This window comes from Phyllostomus hastatus, unplaced genomic scaffold, assembly GCF_019186645.2.
Source record: "Phyllostomus hastatus isolate PE091 unplaced genomic scaffold, TTU_PhHast_1.1 phas_contig_283, whole genome shotgun sequence".
Lineage (NCBI taxonomy): Eukaryota > Metazoa > Chordata > Mammalia > Chiroptera > Phyllostomidae > Phyllostomus > Phyllostomus hastatus.
In genome coordinates this window covers 8294344-8313973 of record NW_025333833.1, presented here as the reverse complement: position 1 = coordinate 8313973, position 19630 = coordinate 8294344, and the positions used below count along the sequence as shown (strand labels likewise).

At 49.2% G+C, this 19630-nt stretch overlaps 1 protein-coding gene across 7 annotated transcripts in view; it reads right to left on the bottom strand.

Annotated features, from left to right (window-relative positions):
• The window catches only part of RASAL2 (RAS protein activator like 2), a 278498-nt gene that overhangs the window by 115722 nt on the left and 143146 nt on the right, over window positions 1-19630 (bottom strand). For all 7 annotated transcript variants that reach the window (XM_045838806.1, XM_045838807.1, XM_045838808.1 and 4 more), the window contains exon 3: window positions 18453-18579. In XM_045838806.1, the coding sequence (XP_045694762.1) occupies window positions 18453-18579 (127 nt within the window). The remainder of the gene's footprint in view (window positions 1-18452; window positions 18580-19630) is intronic.

The window sequence follows — 19630 nt, the reverse complement described above, 5'->3', positions numbered from 1 at the left end:
CTAGAACGCATCAGTCAATATGAAAAATAACTTTCAAGAGCGAAAGACTTCCCTCTAAATTTCAGCATGTACAGTAAAAAAATTATTACAGTTAACAAAAAAAATTTAAAACAAGTTCGATGTCATAAGAAATGAATTAGATAATCTCCCAGAAAAGGCGAAAGCCTGGTAGAAAAGGCACAGAGCTATGGAACAAGGCACATGGTCGGTTCCCCATCAATTCCAAAACGGGGAACCTACCCAGAAAACACCTGGTAGTGAAGCAACACAGATACTGCACTCCAGAACTGATTCACCGCTGGCTCTGAAAACAAGCCAAATTCTCCTGCTCATCGCAAGGGATAACATCTTTGCTCTTAGCAATGAACACAACATCGAAATCTATTACCGCTGTAGCTAAGGACAAAAAATATCACTACCGGTGAAAAACTTGAAAATCCCGTAGACGAGATTTGTTTCAGTGATAGTAGTGACGTAATTCCAATAAAAAAAGAATTTCACCTTGAGCCTAGTCAAGACTTACGATTACGTAACTGCAGAGCACCCCTTCACATACTTCCCATGGTGGTTACTGTTGACAGACAGACCTGTCCCGCCTACAGTGAAGTCAGCACATGGCGTGGCTGTTTGAACTCATTTACACTAAATAATACATTTAACGTGCTAATCTTAAAATGTTGCATTCATAGGAAACAACAATAAGTGAAAAACAGCGATATTTTGAGGATGTCTGTCTAATATTTGACTGATCTTTCCTGGGTGACAAACTTGAGAGGGGAACGAGATGAGCAAGCCCAAGAAGGAAATGGTCCCTGGTGGCGGGGCGCACTCACACCCGCACTCCCCTGTCTCTGGGGATGGGGGGCATGCAGAGATGGTCCCTGGTGGCAGGGTGCACTCACACCCGCACTCCCCCGTCTCTGGGGTGGGGGGCATGCAGAGATGGTCCCTGGTGGCAGGGTGCACTCACACCCGCAGCCCCACGTCTCTGGGGGTGGGGGGGGCATGCAGAGATGGTCCCTGGTGGTGGGGCGCACTCACACCCGCACTCCCCCGTCTCTGGGGCGGGGGGCATGCAGAGATGGTCCCTGGTGGCAGGGTGCACTCACACCCGCAGCCCCACGTCTCTGGGGCGGGGGGCATGCAGAGATGGTCCCTGGTGGCGGGGCGCACTCACACCCGCAGCCCCCCGTCTCTGGGGATGGGGGGCATGCAGAGAAATGAGAACAGGGCGACGTGGGTGTGGGGGCGGAGGGCGTCCCTTTCCCCCTCCCGTCCGGGAGCAAATGCAATGCTCTGCACCTCACTGACCAGAGAAAATCAAGCCACCACACTGATTTTAACCATGTGGCTCTGTCCTTCGAGTCATTTAGGCATGAATTCATAAAATCTGACTATTGTGCACCATTCTTTATCTTGTGCCGTCAGTTGCTGCATAACTACAATTGTCACCTACAAAACATTAAAAATTTCCTAAAACTTTTTGTGATGCACTTTTAAAGTTCCACACATTCAGGGGTGCCCAACCTTTTGGCATCTCTGGGCCACACTGGAAGAAGAAGAGTTGTCTTGGGCCACACATTAAATGCACAAACATTAATGAAAACTGATGAGCAAAGGAAAGGTTTTAAGTACATTTGTGATTTGGTGCTGGGCCGCATTCGTAGCCACCCTGGGCTGCAGGCGGCCCGCGGGCTGGGCACCCCTGCTACATCATACCCACGCACGTAACGTAAACATATCGTAAAGTTAAAAATAGTACGATGAATTAAAAATGCTAAAAAACATTGTGTCCAATGTTTACTTGGACTCAATATTGATCGAGTGCTATTATTAAGTGCCAGACATGCTGCTTGTAAAAAAGGTTCTCTGATGCCTGAAACTGCATCCTCAGTGAACAGGATTTCATTCATCACGGCTTCCCTCTGACTGCCAAAAGCAACAAAAAGCTTACCCACTATCATTTTTATACAATATTTTTCAAAGAGATGACTACACTTCTTTTTACCATTAAATAACAGTAACACAACGAACCTTGCTAAGGCATTAATTTTCGTAAGGGTGTAGGGACCCAGAGTCCAGAGGTCTGCCTCTGCGGGTCGGCACACGGAGGTCACGGACGGCAGCAAGTGCAAGGGCAGCACGGGGACTGCGGGGCCAGCTGACCAGGTTCACAGGCCAGCTGTGCCATTTACCACCTGCATGGTCTTGGGGAAGCACTGCCTCGGTTTCATTAAATATTTAAGAACAAACAAACAGGGATAATAATAGTATCAAGCTCACGGGATTAAGAGAATAAATATTTGCAAGGTGCTTAGCACACCACCTGGCGCGAACCCCTGCATAAGCACGCGTGGAGTGGAATGAAACACAAACGGTGTTCCGGGAGTTCGGGGGGAGGGGGCACTGTAAACGGGGGGAGTAGGGGGGAGCATGAGAACGATTTCCGTATTTCAGTCCTGACTCGGCATGGTCTTCCCTCCCTCAAAAAGCTTACATCTTCGCTAGAAGCATCTTTATGATTTCTTCATTGACCAGGACTCGCCAGCTATTATCGCCTCAGGTTCTCCGACAGCTTTTTCTTCTCCTTCCCTTTATAGCAATGTTTCATCCTTTTACCAGGAGACACTTTTAAAAACTAAATCCTCACCCCAGGATATGTTTATGGATTTTAGAGAGAGAGGATGGGGGAGGGAGGGAGACAGACAGACAGACAGACACTGGTCGGCCGCCTCCAGCACTGGGGATCGAACCCGCAACCTTTCGGTGCCCAGGACAACGTTCCAACCGATGGCACCACCCAGCCGGGGCCCAAGGGACTCTTTGAACGCGCTGGTGAGCACACTAGTAGCGTGGCCCAGAGTACACCCCACTGCTCCCTGTGAGAAAGTCTGTCCCCTTGTCAAATAGTATTCCTCTTGCCAAGAGAATCATGCAGGCTTCTGGTCCGTCCACAGAGAGTATTGGAAATAAGACACTACACACCCTGTACTAGAGTGACAGACGCCTCGATAAGGCGACGCTGACATTATAAATCACCCAAGGAGAGTGCAAATGGGACCCTTTCGTGAAGTTCTCAGTAGGCAGGAAGGGTGGTGGCTCGCAGAATCTTGGTAAACATTCCAAGCAGCAACACTGAAACAAAATAACACAACACCTATGGTCCTCCCACGGGCTAGCATTTGCCCAGTCTCTTCAACTTACCCCATCAAACGGTTCTGAGAAAAGATGGGTGCAGGGCTTGCTCGCCCCCTGACGATCGCGCTGTCCCTAAGTGGCTACATGACGGACTCAGGCTTTGCGTTTTAGCATTCAACACATTCATGCTTCTCCATCCGCAAAGGACTCTGGTAACTTAAGGCAATTTAGTCAACCGAGATTTATCAAATGTTTAATACGTGCTGATCTAAATGTTGCTGGAGATAAAGTGTCACGTTTTAGTGACAGCAAGACGTGCATCCAAAGTGGCTGAAGGAAAGGGCGTTGAATTTCATCAAATTCATTTGCTGGTGTGCACGTCCTTTCCGATTGCATTTTTGCTTTCTCGGACTTTTTTTTTTAAATGTAAGGAGTCGTTTTCGCCAAAAATCTGGCCTCCCAAGAATGTGTGTCACGATCTATTAAATTATGCATAATGAGTATTTAAAGTCTGAAATTACAGCACCCTGATTAAAAATTTGAGGTTTCTTTTTAAATGTTCATACACTGGTTGGAACTCAAGAAAATCTTCCTGTACATGCGCGACCCTGCAAAACTGGCAGAGAAAAAGAACTAACGTTCAATGGGCAGCCACAGTGAGCCAGAACTCTGCTGGGGAGCTTCCTTTTCATACCCTATTTTCACAGCCGTGCAGTCACTACCACGCTGACTGTACGCACTCGGAAGGCTGTTTTCTGAAACCACACATTACATCATCAAAGGGACACATGTGCCTTGTGGACAAAAACCAGCCACACTTAAAATCCAACAGGCTAACAAAAAGTAGCAGCCCCATCGCCCACCCCACTGAAGGGGTTCCTCTTCTAATTTTTAGCCTTTTCTTTTGGGATTGACAATGTTTACCTCTACGTCTGTAAATGAAAGCCGGTGGTAAAAAGGTGTCATCTGGAAATGCTGCGATTACACTGGGAAGGCCCTGGAGTCCTCCGTCCTCCTGACCCGGTTTGGACGGGCTGCGCTCTCAGCCGGCTCCCCGGCTGTCGTTCCGGGACGCCCCTGCACGGTGATCTGGGGGTGCCTCCGACTCTTTCTGGTCCTCCCCATTCACCCGGTCGTGTGCTGGGCAGGCGCTGCAGCTCGCAGTGCGGCTTCAGTGCAGAGACCACGTCACGTGGAACCCTGCGGTGGCTGGCTGCTCCGTGGTCTTGGCTTCTAGTGCGACTGTCGAGAATTCAGAGGCCCCTCTCGTTCAAACCCTTGATGGAAGATGTTCTGTTCTGCTTTAAATCCTTGACAAGTCTTGGCAGGCTCTCCTCAGCACAGATGTTCCGAAGTTGCCCAGTGATGCTCCTTGAAGTGGGTCCGTCTTTACTCGCATTGAGGAGCACTCAAGAGACCCTTTTAAACTGGCAACTCACACCCTGCCGTGACGGGGCATTTGCTTTCAGGTCTTCACGAAACGTCCCTTAACTAGGGCGACCTTCCCTTATCATCTCATATGAAATAATACCCCTCGGCCCCCTCCTCCACCCACATAGCCCCCAGGTCCTTTACGTCCCCTCACTGTTCTCTACGGCGCCGGTCACTACACAACACACTGCAGAGTTTATTTTTGTTAGTCCGCTCCTCCCAGAACGTAAGCTCCACGAAGGCAGGCGCCTCTGTCTGTGCCGCTGCCGACGGTGTTGCGAACGCCTTGCTCACTCGGGCCAGAGCAGTGTGCGGCACATAACAGGAGCTTACCAAATACGCCTTTGGTGAGTGGCGGGACTGACTCCAGAGAGCACGGTCACCTGCTCAGCCGGTCACGCCGAGGGACTTGGAATCGGGAAGGGGATCTGGCTGGGGCGAGGAGGAAAGCGACAGGAGGTCTCACAGCCGCCCGTCCCGATTCTAGGTCATTCTTAAACCAGAGGTCGCCGACCAGTGATCGGGATTTGTGCGCAGTGATGGGGAAGCACCATAACAAGTGGATTTGAAGGCGTGCAGACCTGGGTTTGAATTCTGGTTCCGCCACTTCCTCCGCATCAGTATGCTATCTACAATGAGGGTCATGCCCGCAGCCGTTTCCCAGGGCCGCTGCCAGGATACGGTTTGCAGAGCATGCCAATTATTTAAGAATGTATTGAATTTTTCGGAGAAAATAACCGAGTGTATTAGCTTCCTGGGGATGCTGTAGCAAATTACGACAAAGTGAGCGGCTTAAAAACAACAGAAATTTCTCTCTCCTGGTTTTCTGGAGGCCAGAAGTCCAAAGTTAAGGTGTAGGCCAAGTGCACCACCCCCCCCAAGGCTGCAGGGGAGAACCTTCCTGGCTTCTCCCAGCATCTGCAGGCTTCAGGCATTCCCTGGCGCGCGTCCACAGAGCTCCTGTCCTCGCTTCTGCTTCACGAGGCCTTCTCCTCTCCTCTGTGTCTGTGTGTCTGTCTCTCACACAGACGCTCAGAGTTGGGTTTGCAACCCGTCAGGACAATCCAGGATGGTCTCACCTTGAGATCCTTAACTCAATTACTTCTGCGAGGACCCTTTTTCCAAACAAGGCCACATGCACGTGTTCTGGAAGTCAGGAGGTGGCATACCTCTCTCAGAGGCCGTCGCCGATCGGCGGCACCAGGCATATATACATTTTGCCCTCCCTGTCGGATTTGGCGGCGTGTGCCCTTCCTGCACTCGCTCCGCCGTCTTCCCGGCTACGAGAGTCAGTCAGCCAGGCTGCCCCATGCCGGGCCCGCCCTCGGACTGGGCAGCAGACTACGCTGTCACGGGTCACCGTCTGCACGGCATTCTAATGTTTTCTGGGATCTAGTTTCTAATTTAAAAATATTTTCTAGCTTGAAGAACGCGCCTTCTAATCTAAGCAGATGCTAGAACATAGTGTGCCTTAAATCAGCTATTTAAGAGGCCCTTGTTAACAGCAACTAAACTGGGACACATAAAAATACTAGAATTTAAGAGTTTGGCTATTGTTTAATTCACAATAGAGACGGAACATACGGTCCTCACAGTGCTTATACGATAGCCTCTTAGTTCTGCTACAGGGATAATGGTATGCTTTTGATTGTCCCTCAGAAGGAAGAACCATCGCTTAAAATATATGACCAAAATCCATAGGAAAGAAGGCAAAATAAGGAAAATGGAGAAAAGGTGGGTTATAGTGAGGGAAATAGAATTGTATTAGATATTTTTTCTGAGGCGCAAACTTTTGGTACGGTCAGTAATTCTGAAATAGCACGGCATTATTAACAATACAGCAGAAATAGTAACCAATAATTTTGAAAAGCAACTATATTCTAAAGGATGACTTCTTGGAGTCTAGTAACATTTCTTCGGAAAACCCATGCATGAATCTCAACAATTAACAAGGAATAAGAGGCAGGTAAATTTCTGCTGATGAAGTTTTTAATCCATTCTTATTCCCTGATAGAACTGATACAACTCTGTCTGATCTAGGGCTCACCATTTCTAATGTGGCAAACGCATAAACCGGCCCTTCACGGGGGCACGAGATTCCACAAGATGAGCTTTTCTTCAAATTGCCGTGTCAGTTACAAGTGACAATAGCACTGCGACGGACAAAACGTTGGTGTCCCTCTGAAACTCACCTGTTGAAACCCTGACCCTTGATATGACGGTGTCAGCAGGCGGGGCCTTCAGAACGTACCGTATCTTGCTGTGTGCGCTGCACACCCATGTTTTTTGGCCCAGACTTTCAGGGGAAAAAAATCTTTCATTTTAATTTGTAAACCTAACTATGTATGTAGTATTTACTTATTTATTTATATTTAGAAATAAAACCAATGATCTTATTCCAGGGTTTTATTTTGCATTATTTTCTGGAGCTACACTTTTAATACATAAGCATAAATAAAAGAATTAAAGACATTTATATAGATACGGAATTAGTAACAGCCATGTATAATGGGCACCCTTATTTTTCCCTTAAAAATGTGGGCAAAAAAAGTGCCCCTTATATACAGCAAAATACGGTGATCAGGTCAAGGGGGTGGCACCCTCAGGGCTGGGATTAGTGCCCTCACCAAGAGGACCCCAGAGGGCTCCCAAGCCTCCTTTCGGTCGTGGGAGGCAGCGTGCGGCCAGGCAGAGGGCCCGCGGCAGGCACCAAATCTCGGACCCCAGCCTCCAGGATGGTGGGGAGCAAACGGGGGTGAAGCCCCCGGTCTGCGGTGTCCTGGTGTGGCGGCCTGAACCAAGACGAGCGCGACACGCGGATGTGTCAGTCAGGCACAGATACGACGGAGCCGCTAAACTCATTGCTAAGGCTTGGGAAAGACCGTTAAGTATCATTCCAACTTACTAATTAAAGTAACACATTTAGTTACAAAAGCTCATCTTTTGTCTGTAACCTATACTCTGTATCTCTGGTGTCGATATTAGAAGAGGCCAGACCCTCTCCCAACTGCTATTCTACGTGCGGTCTCTTCCGAGGAGACATATCATCCATTTGGGGACAGTCTGGCTTGGGCTACTGCAAAGCTACTTTACCTGATTGTTATGTGCATACCCAATGGTATTCTGCTTTGAATGCATTTTCTCTCTCCGCTCACTCTCACTCACGTACTGTTTCACTGGCTCCCTCACCGGCCCACCTGGTTCCTCATGCATACATACATACAGCTACATACTTCTGTGCAATTCCTACTTTTAAGAATTAATTACAAAAGATTTGTTCGAATAAGTTTTTGACTTTTTAGATGTCACCACACTGACTAAAGCGAGAGGAAAAACATCTAAGTGGTCTTTAAGTGGGAAAAAAATAAACTGAGCTAAAATGATCATCTTTATTAGCTATTCTCTTTCGAATTCAGTCTTTTACTTCCGCATACCCCGTGCATCCACGTCGTGTTCACTCTTTTCTACCTGGAACCTTTCCTGCCGCCCTCCTCTCTGGTGCGGGGAAGGACACGCCCGACTCGGACAAAGCAAGATCTGCCAGCAGAAAGAAAACAGTGGAGCCGAGGGTAATTTCCTGTTGTGCTACATTGCAAACCAATTAAAATGAGAAACAAAGTTGCCGTGAAGATTTCTGAAGGAAATAAAACTGGTTTGTGATTTCAGAGAAAAGAATGCAATGGAGACAACCCAGTGAGCGGGAGAGCTTCCCTTCGTGAGCACCGATACTGCAGAGGTCAGAGGGCAGGTGGGGGGTGCCCAGGGTCACGACAAACACGCTTCCTCCCCGGGGGCAGCTCTAGTCTGTTTTGGACACAAACGCAACTAGGTTTTCCACCAACCGGATTTATAAATCCTTGTGTTTGTAACTTAGAGTAAGAAGGCTTTGGTAAAAGCTTAGCCAGTCCTGAACAGCAGGGAGACGGGGACAGAGAGAGGACAGGGAAGGAGGGAGGGAGGAAGGCCACACAACTAAGGTAAGTAATGTTTAGCTCATTGTAGGTAAATCATGTATTCTTCCTTTTGGAAAAGGCCGTATGGCAGCCAAGGGCCGAGATCAAGCCTCAGCAATAAATCTCAAGATGCTTTATAAACACCTCCACCCCTGTGTTCCTACCTCCATTGCGTAACAGAATGGGGAACCAGGCCTGTACTTTGGAAAAAAGGAATTTGCCAAACTATGCAAGTAAAAATGAAAACAAAACTAAAACAACAAAAAAAATCCCAAACAAGTCAAGTCATGACATACAGAGACAGGATGCTTCCTAAAACATCAATGTAATTCATGCCTCCCGTTTATTTCCTGGGTTGGTTTAAACCTGTCCGAGCAAAATGAGAAACAGTAACACCTCCTCTGCTGTATCACCGGTTCCGTGACACTTTTGTCACAGGCACAGCATTTACGAGCCACAGAAAACTTGTTCCCCAGCATGACTGTGGCTAAGTTTTATTTAACAAGAGTCAGGGAGAAGAAAGTATCCTTTTAACATTCCTGAAACATCCAATAGAAGCTACTTTTATAATCTATCAGATTAGAATCACCTAACATAAAAATGTCAACAAGTTCTGTTTAGCCAGATTCAATTTCTCTGCTGCAGAGAAATAAAAAACTAAGCTGTTTTAATGGCCAACTTAATATCCTGCTAGAAACTAACGACTGGAGAGTGAGAAGGAACTGGGCTAATTTTTAAAGCAGTGTGTTTCAGCAGCGTGAGAGCCACGGTTGGCATCAATGTGATAGACACTTCCAGTTAGTTCCCTCGGACTCTAGCTCATCGTTTCCCTGATTCTGAGACACAGCAGGAAGAGCTGAAATGTCCCTTCTGTTCAGGCAGGTTTCTTCTCTCTCTGTCTCTCTCCTTCCTCAGTATAGTTATTAGTATTATTGCCATCATTATTAAGAACAGTAACTCATTCCCTTGACTGAAAACTGAAAGGGCAAAGAGTATCATACAATGAGAAGTTCATCTCCCTCCCCCTCTGACGCACCAGGTCTCTCCAGTTTTCTCCTCGGAAGCACCACTGCTAAAGGTTCTTCTTCTGCACAGCGCCAGTGTCACCCCCACACTGACACACACACGGCACTTCTTACACAGGTCACGGGATAACACACACACGCATGTCTGCACCTGCTCCCCCCTGCCCCTTCACAGTGCATCCTGGACATCGCTTCACCTTATTACACGTGGAGCTCCTTTCTCGTTGATAGGTGCACAGGAGCCCATTCAGAGATGTAACATGATTTATTTACGTAACTTCCTACGGACGCACGTTTAGGTTGTCTGCTCGTGTGTTACTGATGAACACGGATGTGGTGCTGGAGTAAACTCACGATGCAAATTCTTAGATTTTTGCACAGGCTGCTCCTGGGACGAGGGCGATGGACAATTTTGCCAAAATGCCCTCTTCAGAAGCGACTGAACATAAAATGGACTAGTCTTCCAAAACAAACATTTTTGTATTTGCTAATCTCATCGGTAAAAATCAGCAGCTCGTTATGGCTTTAATGTGCTTTTGTTAATTATAAATAGGGTACACCATCTTTTTCTTGTGGTTAAAAGGCATTCAGATTTCCTTTCCTGTGAAATGAATGTGCTTTGCCTATTTTAAAGTTTTCACAGGTTAATAAAGTAATGTATGTGCATAGTTCAGTCTACTTATTTTCAAGACTTGTTTAAAAAATAAAAACGACAGCAATCCCCAGCCCTCCATAGACACATATGTTCTGAACTACTTTTTGTTTCTCCTGTAGTTACTATCTGATTATTCATTTGCTTGGGGTTCTGTGTGCTTACTGTTGAATCAACCCCGGACCCGTCCCCTGATGTTCACACACACTGAGTCACTGTATCAGTCTGTCTCGGAGAAGTCTTCGCTGGGGCCTCCCAACCGCTCCAGTCTGGACCTTGGCCTTCGTTCTCCGGCTGGCACAGGGCCGCTGAACCCGCTCTCTCTGCGACATTCTCCCGAGGGCCCCCTGCCTGGCTTGTCTTAGATCTCCTGCCCGGCACCCCCCACCCGGCTCCGTCTTGGTGAAGGAGATTTCCCACTAGCTTCAGGAGAAGTGTGCACAGGAGGTAATTTTTAAAGATCGTGCATGTCTGGAAATGCCTGTATTTCATCCTCGTGCGTGGTTAATGGCTCGTGGTCAGACACAGAATTCCAGGTGGGAGCTAATCTTCCTCCGGCAGCTGGAGGCCACGCCTCATTGTTTTCCAGCTCCTGGGCTGCCGGCGGGAAGTCGGCAGCCGTTCAGCTTTCTGACCCTTAGTGCGTAATCTGTTTTTCCTTTCTGCGGGGTTCGTAACACTGTCTCTGTCACTGGACGCAACTGAAATTTCCTGAAAAGGCCTGGTCGCCGGCACCGAGGAAGCCCCTTGGATCTGGGAACACCTAACCTTCAGTCGTGGGAGATTTCGTTGAATGATTTGGAGAGTGCTTCCTCCCCTTGTTTTTCTTTTCCTGGAGCTCGCTGTTTCGATATTGGGCTTCCCAAACATGAACTCTAATTATTTAACCACTTTCCCCTCTACCTGCTGAGGTATCTCCTCATTTTCATCTTTGAACCTTCCACTGAGTTTTATTTCTGTTACTTTTAACTGCGCAGCAGCTCCTCGGCTTCGTGTGACGCTCAGTTCCCGTCTCCTGTACGTAACGTTTTCTCTCTCTAAGGGGAGTGGTAACTCTTTTTCAAGTTGTCGTTCCCTGCCTGCCTCTGTTCCTCCGAGTTTCTTTTGTTTGTTTTTGGTTTTTCTTCAGAGGTCTGTTAGTCTTGGGAATGTCAGTGCAGGTCGGCCTTTCCTCCTGGGCTGGTGACGCGCCCCAAATGGCATTCTTCTGACCCGCTGCCGGGAGGGCCAGGCAAGGGAGGGACACGGGTGGTGGGGTCTCACTCCATGAGTGGGTGGATGGTGCTCCCTTCCTTGGTGCTGGAAAGAGCCCTGTGCTCTCAGCTCTGCCTGCTGTGCCCCAGTGCGGGGGCCCTGGGGTCTCCTCTTCAGAGCAACAGCCTGCAGCCTGGGTCAAGGCAGAGGTGGAGTGGGGCCGGAAAACCGTCCAGCGGGAAGAGAGGAGGAGCAGGCGCTGGGCCCACCACCAGGGGGCGCTGACACCACCGACCCTGGGCTACTGGAGGTTGTGCGGGAGGGTTCAGCTCGGTTCTCGGCTTTCCGCAGCGCCAGCCGAGTGTCTGGCTTTCTCAAGCCAGCCAGGCCACTGTCAGCCACACTCCGCTGGCTTCCCCACTCTCAGTTTATTACTGTTTTGGGGTTGCCTTCTCCTCTGTCATTCTCCTTGTCTTTGGAGGACCTTACCTTTAACAAAATTTCTTTACTATTGGTATGGTGGGGTTTCTGGAGGAAATACAACTAGATGCTTACATTAAACTCACCGATTTTATCCCCAGAAGTCCAAGCTGAACCTAAGAACCGTTCCTGACTGTTTATGCCATTCATTTCTTTTCCCCACCCAACTCTCCCACCACCGTAGTGGTTTATGAAGATCAGTGCCGCCCAGGACTGGTCCCGAGGGGCTCCTCCCCCGGGCGCCACGTTTCGGGGGCCTCTGCGCGGTGCTCCCGGGCACCAGCCCCCGCAGGCAGGGCCGGAACGCACAGGCTGCGCTGGGCACACGCCCGCTCACCTGTGGCCCTCTGAGGGCGCGGGGCCGCGTCTGGAAATTCTGTCTGCCTTCCAGATCGCTGTAAAAATATACAGTCAAGGTTGAAGGACAGAATATATTTCAGTTTGTTGATCTGAAAAAAGTTTGCTGGACTAAGTCAAATAGTAAGATATGTGATGCAGCTTTGTACACCTAGCAAGCAGCCGGTCCGCAGCTAAAAAACGTCCCCTCCCTCCCTCCCTTCCTTCTTTCTGGGGTTCACCTTCCCCAGGCCCTTGGGGACCCCGCTGAGACCCTAACAGCAACCCCTACAAATGACTTCCCAAAAGGGAATCTGTTATTTGAGACACTTTACTGCCATCTGTTGGAAATGTTAGGAATAACTACAAATCCACGATGACAGGCGACAGGCCCCCCAGGTGTGGGACAGTGCAGGACCTGCACAGCCCAGGGGCGGCAGGGCGGTGAGGGAGGGTGGGGGCAGGTGACAGAGCGAGTGCGGAGCCCGAACTCCCACTCTCGAGTCACAGGGACGCGGGGTCTGGCACCTTGACTCAGAAGTGAGAACTGCTTTCCTCACTGAAAAGAGATGTTCTCCCTGCTAATCCAGACCTAGCTCATAGAGGAAAACAAAAGCTGGCTTTCGAAGGGTAGCTCGAGAGCTTAAGTACCAGTTTTCATTTTGCTCGTACCAGTTTCGAGCTGCAAATAACGAAGTGCCAAAAGCACCTCAGGAACGTGCTGGGGAGCGGTTTTGGAAACCGATGGGCTGGTAAACACAAGCTGCCTCTTTCGGACGGACGCACCTGATGAAGCCAGGTGGGTGGTGAGTGTGCTCTGTCCCGAGGCTCGCTTTGAAAATGGGGTCGTTCCCCGGCATCCGACACATCGGGGAACCACCTGCAATTACGTGAGTTTGTTTTTTTTCATCACCACCCCAGCTGTGTGAAGCCACAGGTGAACAGAGAAAACTGCGCCCAGCTGGACCCGGCCGCACACCAACGCGCCCGACGGCCCCCGACACAGAGAGCGCGCAGGCGCGTGCCCGCGACCCCGCTTCAGCGCCTGTCCCGAGCCCTCGTCTCCCGCCACCATGCGCCACTCGGTTTCCAAACCCCCCTCCGAGACTTCACAGTGAACTTAAAGACTACTCGGAGGCCCACTGCCTCCGGCAAATTTCGGGATGTTTTCCCAGGTGAAGTACCGTATTTACTGTAGTACGTGTGTACTCAGCACATAGTTCCCATCTGCACGTGCCTTTAAGTACATCGACCCAGGTGTCGAGTGCAGCGCCCCAATCCCTCCCCCGAGGAGCCCCGTGGTCTTCACTGTGCGGTTCTGCGCAGCGTGGGGGTCTGCAGGAGCCCACGTCGTGTTACGGCAAAACGGGCCGCGCGTGGCTGGGTCAGCCCGGACGCCACCCCTTCCTGGCGGACCACTGCCATTGCCGTCACCACGCGTGTCCTGTAGGATGTCACAGGTTCCGAAGACTGACTATATACTGGCTTACGGTTTTTAAAGAAATCTCGAAACTACCCAACTAAAAGCCTCTAGTGAGATGAGTCAGGGTCTTCTTTGCCAGGGGTGGGGGGTGGCGGTGGGGAGGGTGCTGGATAAAGGGGTGAGGGAGGGATTGAGCAAAAAAGAAATAAACTCAACAAAATAATGAATATCCTCTAAAATTGTGGCCTATAAATATTATCCTTTATAATAGTTCCAGGAATGCCTTGGAGAAAATATTCTGCTTTAATATTTATTTTCTTCAAAGTTTCCTCAAATTTTTACCACTTAGATCAATAAACGTAGGAAAACCAGAGCTACAAGGTTGCCCTTCCCTCGGTTTTTCCGTTTGGTTTCCCTTTTTTAATTTTTTTTTGGTGGTGGTATTTTAAATTTGGTTGACTTCTTAATTTACATATAAACATGACTACTTTGGGTGGCTAACTTTGACTCTAAAGGACTTCTAACATATTCTTTCCCAGGACTTGCTAGCACGTGTCAAAGGCATACTACAATGTATATAAGTGTATTCTTCACAAAAATGTTGTCCACTGTTCAGCTTTCCTCTTTCTCCTAAGGTATTTGGAAGCTTCTTTTTTTTAAGTTGAATTCATATAGGTTACATTTCCACTGAAAATGAATATTTACTAGTTCTAGTTTATGTGGTCAATTTATACACCTCCTGTTATTGATTCCATTCAAGGACCCAACAACCTGAAAAAATAACTTCCTTTTGAAAACCCAGCAAATCAAGCTTTGCATGGTTTAAATTTGAAAAGTTTTTATTTATTTTTAAAATTATTTTAATTAATTTTTTACAGATTCTATTTACTTATTTTTAGAGAGGGGAAGGGAAGGAGAAAGAGAGAGAGAGGAACATCAATGTGTGGTTGCCTCTCATGCATCCCCTACTGGGAACCTGGCCTGCAACCCAGGCACATGCCCTGACTGGGAATCGAACTGGCGACCCTATGGTTCACAGGCTGGTACTCAATCCACTGAGCTACACCAGCCAGGGCAAAAAATTTTCATTTTCTGATGGCTAAATTAAAATCTGGGTATTGTCACCAAGGCAAAATAGTTTTTTCTAGGTTTCCCAAATCTGGAAATGGGTGGTTTAGAGATGGTGTTCATATGCCTTACAAAAAACCCCCTCATTTTCAGTGGGGAAAAACTGGAGACACAAAATCCGTGCCAGATGCCGGCGTAAACCCCAGTTCTGGCACCCCGGGGAGCCTGTGGGCTGCTGAGCGCAGGAGCCCGAGAACCTCGGGGAGGGCGTTCTCTCTGTGACTCTCTCTCTCTTTCTCTAAATTCCTGGCCTTTGCCAGGTTTCTCCTCCTTGTGAATTTGCTTGTAGGTACTGTGAAATGCCTTAATTTCTGTTTGAACAATGTGTGACCCCCAAATATGGGCATTTCTATCTTTTTTACATTCAGAAGTTTTTTCGCCAGTTTGTGATCTCTGTGCACGCAAGTTCTTCAGGGATCCCGTGCACTCCTAGAGCTCCTCCCTGCCACGGCTTCTCTGAGGCACAGCGAGAGGGGCCCGTCTTTCGTGAGTGGGCGTCTCCTCGCAGCTGAGTGCGTCACACCTGACACCAACGCGGATGCCGCGGGTGTGCATCGGCACAGCCTGCCGGGCCCTCCAGTCGGTGCCCGTCCTGGGGAAGAACGAAGGGAACCCGGAGGCTGGGAAGTGTGACCACCACACGGACACACACGCCCCCCCCCCCACCCACGCACACGGGACTCGGCTTCCTTATTTGGAAACAGACTTCTGGAATTCTCCTCCTTCTTCTCTGGCCCATCGCCTGCTGGTGCTTCCGTGTCCTCCTACCCTCTCGCCGTGCCGGGGCTCAGTCTCGGACCTCTCGCTCCGACCTGCACACAGTTCCCTGGTGATTCGTCCAACCCCACCCACGGCTTCTTCAAACACCATCTCTGCTGAAACCCTGCACCTGACCTGCTTCCGGGCTGTGCCTCTCCCTTCACTTCCAGGCCCGCATATCCCCACCTGGTTGTCTCCTAGAGCCTCAAACTTAACACGCCCAGAGCTGAGCTCCTGGCTAATCCCCCTTTCCCACCTGCTTCTCCCACAGTCTCTCCCCACTTAAAAATAACAACCGCGTTCTTCTCGCTGCTCCGGCCAAAATTCCCCATTTTCTGTTTCTCACTTCCCACACCGGATCCGGTGAGCAAGTTCTGTGGGCTCTGCCTTCGAGTGCACCCAGAGCCCAGTCACTCCTCAGCCTCCCGCACCGCACCACGGTGGCCGGGGTCTGTCCCCTCCCGTCTGGACCGTCGTGACAGCACTCCAGTCGGCCTCGGAGCCCCGACACTTGCATCCTCGCCCTCAGTCCAGAAGCCAGAGGCTTCCCCACCTCGCAGGGTAAAAGCCACAGCCCCTCCGATGACACACAAGGCCTTCGAGACCTGCTGGGTGACGTCACCTGCTGTCACTCTCCCCTGTGCACTCCACGCCAGCCCCACCAGCGTCTCTGCTGCTCCTGAGCCAGTCCGGGCACACCCCCCTCCACCCCAGCTGTTCCCGGGGGCGGAGACCCTCACGCCCAGGCAGCCGCATGCCTGACTCTCGTACTGTCATCAGATTGTTACTCAAATGTCACTTAACAGTGGGGCATTCTTCGGTCACCCTAGCTAAAATTACACTTCCTTGACACTTTCTATTTCCATTCCCTGCTTATTTTTTCTTTGTACTTACCACCATCTAGCACAGCATACATTTTACTTATTACCCTTGCTTATTGTCTGTCATTGCTCGATAGAATGCAAGCTTCGCAAGGGGAGAGAGTTTCGTCTGTTTGTTCACGTTGTATCTCGAGTGCCTAGAACAGTTTGTGGCACACGGCTGTCACTCAGTAACCGTTTGCCGCATACACAAAGGGGTTTGTTTATAATTAAAAATCAATAAAAGCCACACGAGATACCACAATAATAACACGTACCATGGATAGCCATCAGTACTCTGCCTTCCTAATTAACACAAGACTCTTCTAAAGGCGGAGGTGCTATCTCGCAGGCCTTTTCGTTCTAGGGACTGACGAAAAATATAACATAACCCAGCAATTACTCAACTCAGTATCTGACAGCAGGAAGTTCTGCTTAGAGACGAAGCACCAGGAGACAAAAACAGAACAACAGAACCACGATCTAAGTCCACATTAGACTGGCATGTAAGAAAAAATGGCTCAAGCAGTAGTCTTTCCCCTCGAATATTTATGAGCAAGAGCTTTCCATGCTAATTTAGGACGCCCACTCCAAAACGACCTCGGACTGCCGTGAGCCGAGGCCTGCTGGCCGGGACGGGAGCGGGGCTGGCGCCCAGGCCGCCTCATCTCGCTCTGTCTTTGGGACCAGTGCCTGGGCTGTTGGAGGTGTTTAACAATTTCCGATACAGTTCTCTCTTTTATGAAATCATGACCACTCTTCAGACTCTGAATGCACTTCTGGCGTGGGTCAAAGCTTGTCAAAGGTTCTTAGGGAAGTGACGAGACGGTCATCGGCCTAACACTGTAAACAGTGACACCAACGGAGCGGCAAGAAGGTGGCCCTGACCCAGCCTCATTCACACGGGGCTCGTACGTGAGCCGCAAACGCGACGGTCACACCCAGACAGGTCCGCAGCGCCGTTCACACCGACACCCACGCTGGGTTCAACACACGCCAGAGAAGCACAAGGGAGACAAAATGAGAGGAGAGTTTTGTCTCTCCAAACGTGACTCCTTGGAGAAAAGCGTTTGCTAACCTGACTAAATCCTAGAAAACTGACAAATGTTCCTGGACAAAAACAGGAAGAAAGGATTCAAATTCTGACTAAGATTTCTGAGTTCCATTTAAAATATGAAGAGAAATGAAGAAAAAGGCAAAAATGAAGAGACCAAAACCTACCATTCAAAAACACAAGCAAAATCCCAGAATTATCCTTATTAACCAACATACAAACAGTAAATGGTTGTTTTATCTACTAGCAAATGTCTATGCCTCCATGTCTAGAATCAGTGATACAACAATACAAAACACTTCCTATATTGCAAAACCTTTCATTATTTTATTTAATGTTAATTATGCTTCCTTAAAATTACCAGACCTGTCTAATTACCTGTCTATCCACTGGGAAGCATGCAAACCATGAAACAGAATACGTCTGGCAGGAAACAGGGAAAGCGCTGCTTCGATGCTGACACTAATTCCTTCAATGTATAACAACTCGGTGGGTTTTTTTCTTTTAAATTTCTCTCTTCCGTCACCCACTCTAACCATAGTCCCGAATACAACTTGCATGGGATCTATCAAATCAGCTCAGCCAAAGAAGCCTGATCTAAGGGTACACTGCACGAGGCAGAAGCAGCGCCTACGTGACCAGGACGCAAACCACTCAGTACTAAGCGCCCACACCACGCTGCGCCCCCCGGTGAACCTCAGAACTTCGACAAGATCACCTAATGGGCTTTCCGGACTTAAAGCCAAGCAGCAAGCTCGGAAACAACACACCCCCCAGCGTGTCCAGGACCGCACACAGCCAGCTCACGGTGCTTAGATAAACTGTATCTCTGTCAACTCACTCTGCTGCCACTTGGCTGTAAAGGATAGAACTTTCTAGTGACCTCTAGCTCCTGGATAACATATTATGCTTCCTTAACGGGAAATGCAGGATGTTTTGTTTTATGGTAACACTCAAAAACAAGCCCATTAATTACCACCAGATAAGAGCCAGGAATGTCTTTCCTCCCAGTAGCTTACCCAGTTTAGCGGCGCCCTCTGGCGGGTACTCGGGAAACTGGCCCTCGGAAGGGACGCTGACGGTCCTCCTCAGGCATCTCCCTTTGGTGGAGTCGGCCTGCTGCTCCGGGCCTCCCTCCGCCGGCACCTGGGTAACCGAAAGGAGAAGGAGATGAAACCACGCAGGGAGCGCGCCGCGGCCACCCTCCGATCGAATTCTGGTTTTCGTTAATAAGAACGGGAGCTTGTAATCAATCACCTGAGCAAAGTATAAGACACGTCGAGGCAAAGTATATACAGTGGCAAATAAAGCATTGCTAACCCCTTTTCTGGAAGCTTTTCTTTAGAAAGAAAACCAAGACCAGGAAAGGCGAGTATGTAGATTAGTTTATGTGAGGTATGTACAGATCACACCCAGGTGTGTTCCTGTTTGGGGAGTTCGGGAAACAAAACAAACACCCACACAAATAAAAGCTTCTTTTACAGCAGAAACTGGCTCACAAGCTCCAGTCCTGCCCAGCGCTCGGTGAGGTTAAGTGGGAATAACAGTCAACCAGAGAGATTCAGCTACAACGTTCTCTTAAAAGGTTTTCTTACATAAAAGCAGTAAAATCTCCAAACTATTCTTCAGTCTTAGAATTAAGCACTTAGGGATAGCTCATCAAGTACATGTTCAATGAAAACATATATAGATACTGAAATAAAACGGCACGCTTTCTTCCACAAGTGAGATTAGGTTCTGAGACCCTGAAAAAACATCTTTCCCGGTGCGGTTTCGGAACCACGCCCAGTGCCGCTGGTGCACAGGGAGTGAGGGCTGTGCGTGGCACGGAGGGTCCCTAGCGCCGGCACCTATGTCAAAGCTCACGGGCTGTCACCGCAGAGTGGCGGGAGGGCACTGAGGTCCCTTCACAGTGAGGTCTCCCTAGGAACCTGTATCAACGCTGAGAGCAGTAATGGATCATAATCTCTCCTTTCTCGTGGCTCCAGCACCGGAATTTTGGCGATGTCCGTGATGACGGCTGGCACTGAGTTCTCACTGTGTGCAAGGCTGAGGGACTCACACGTGCGACCTCTCAGACAGCCGTCACTATTACCCCCCTTCACAGCCGGGGAATAGTCTGTTTCTGCCCACGAGTGCAGGGAACAGTCATCACAGCAACCGATCCAGAAACGCTGGGATCCACACGGGCTGCGGC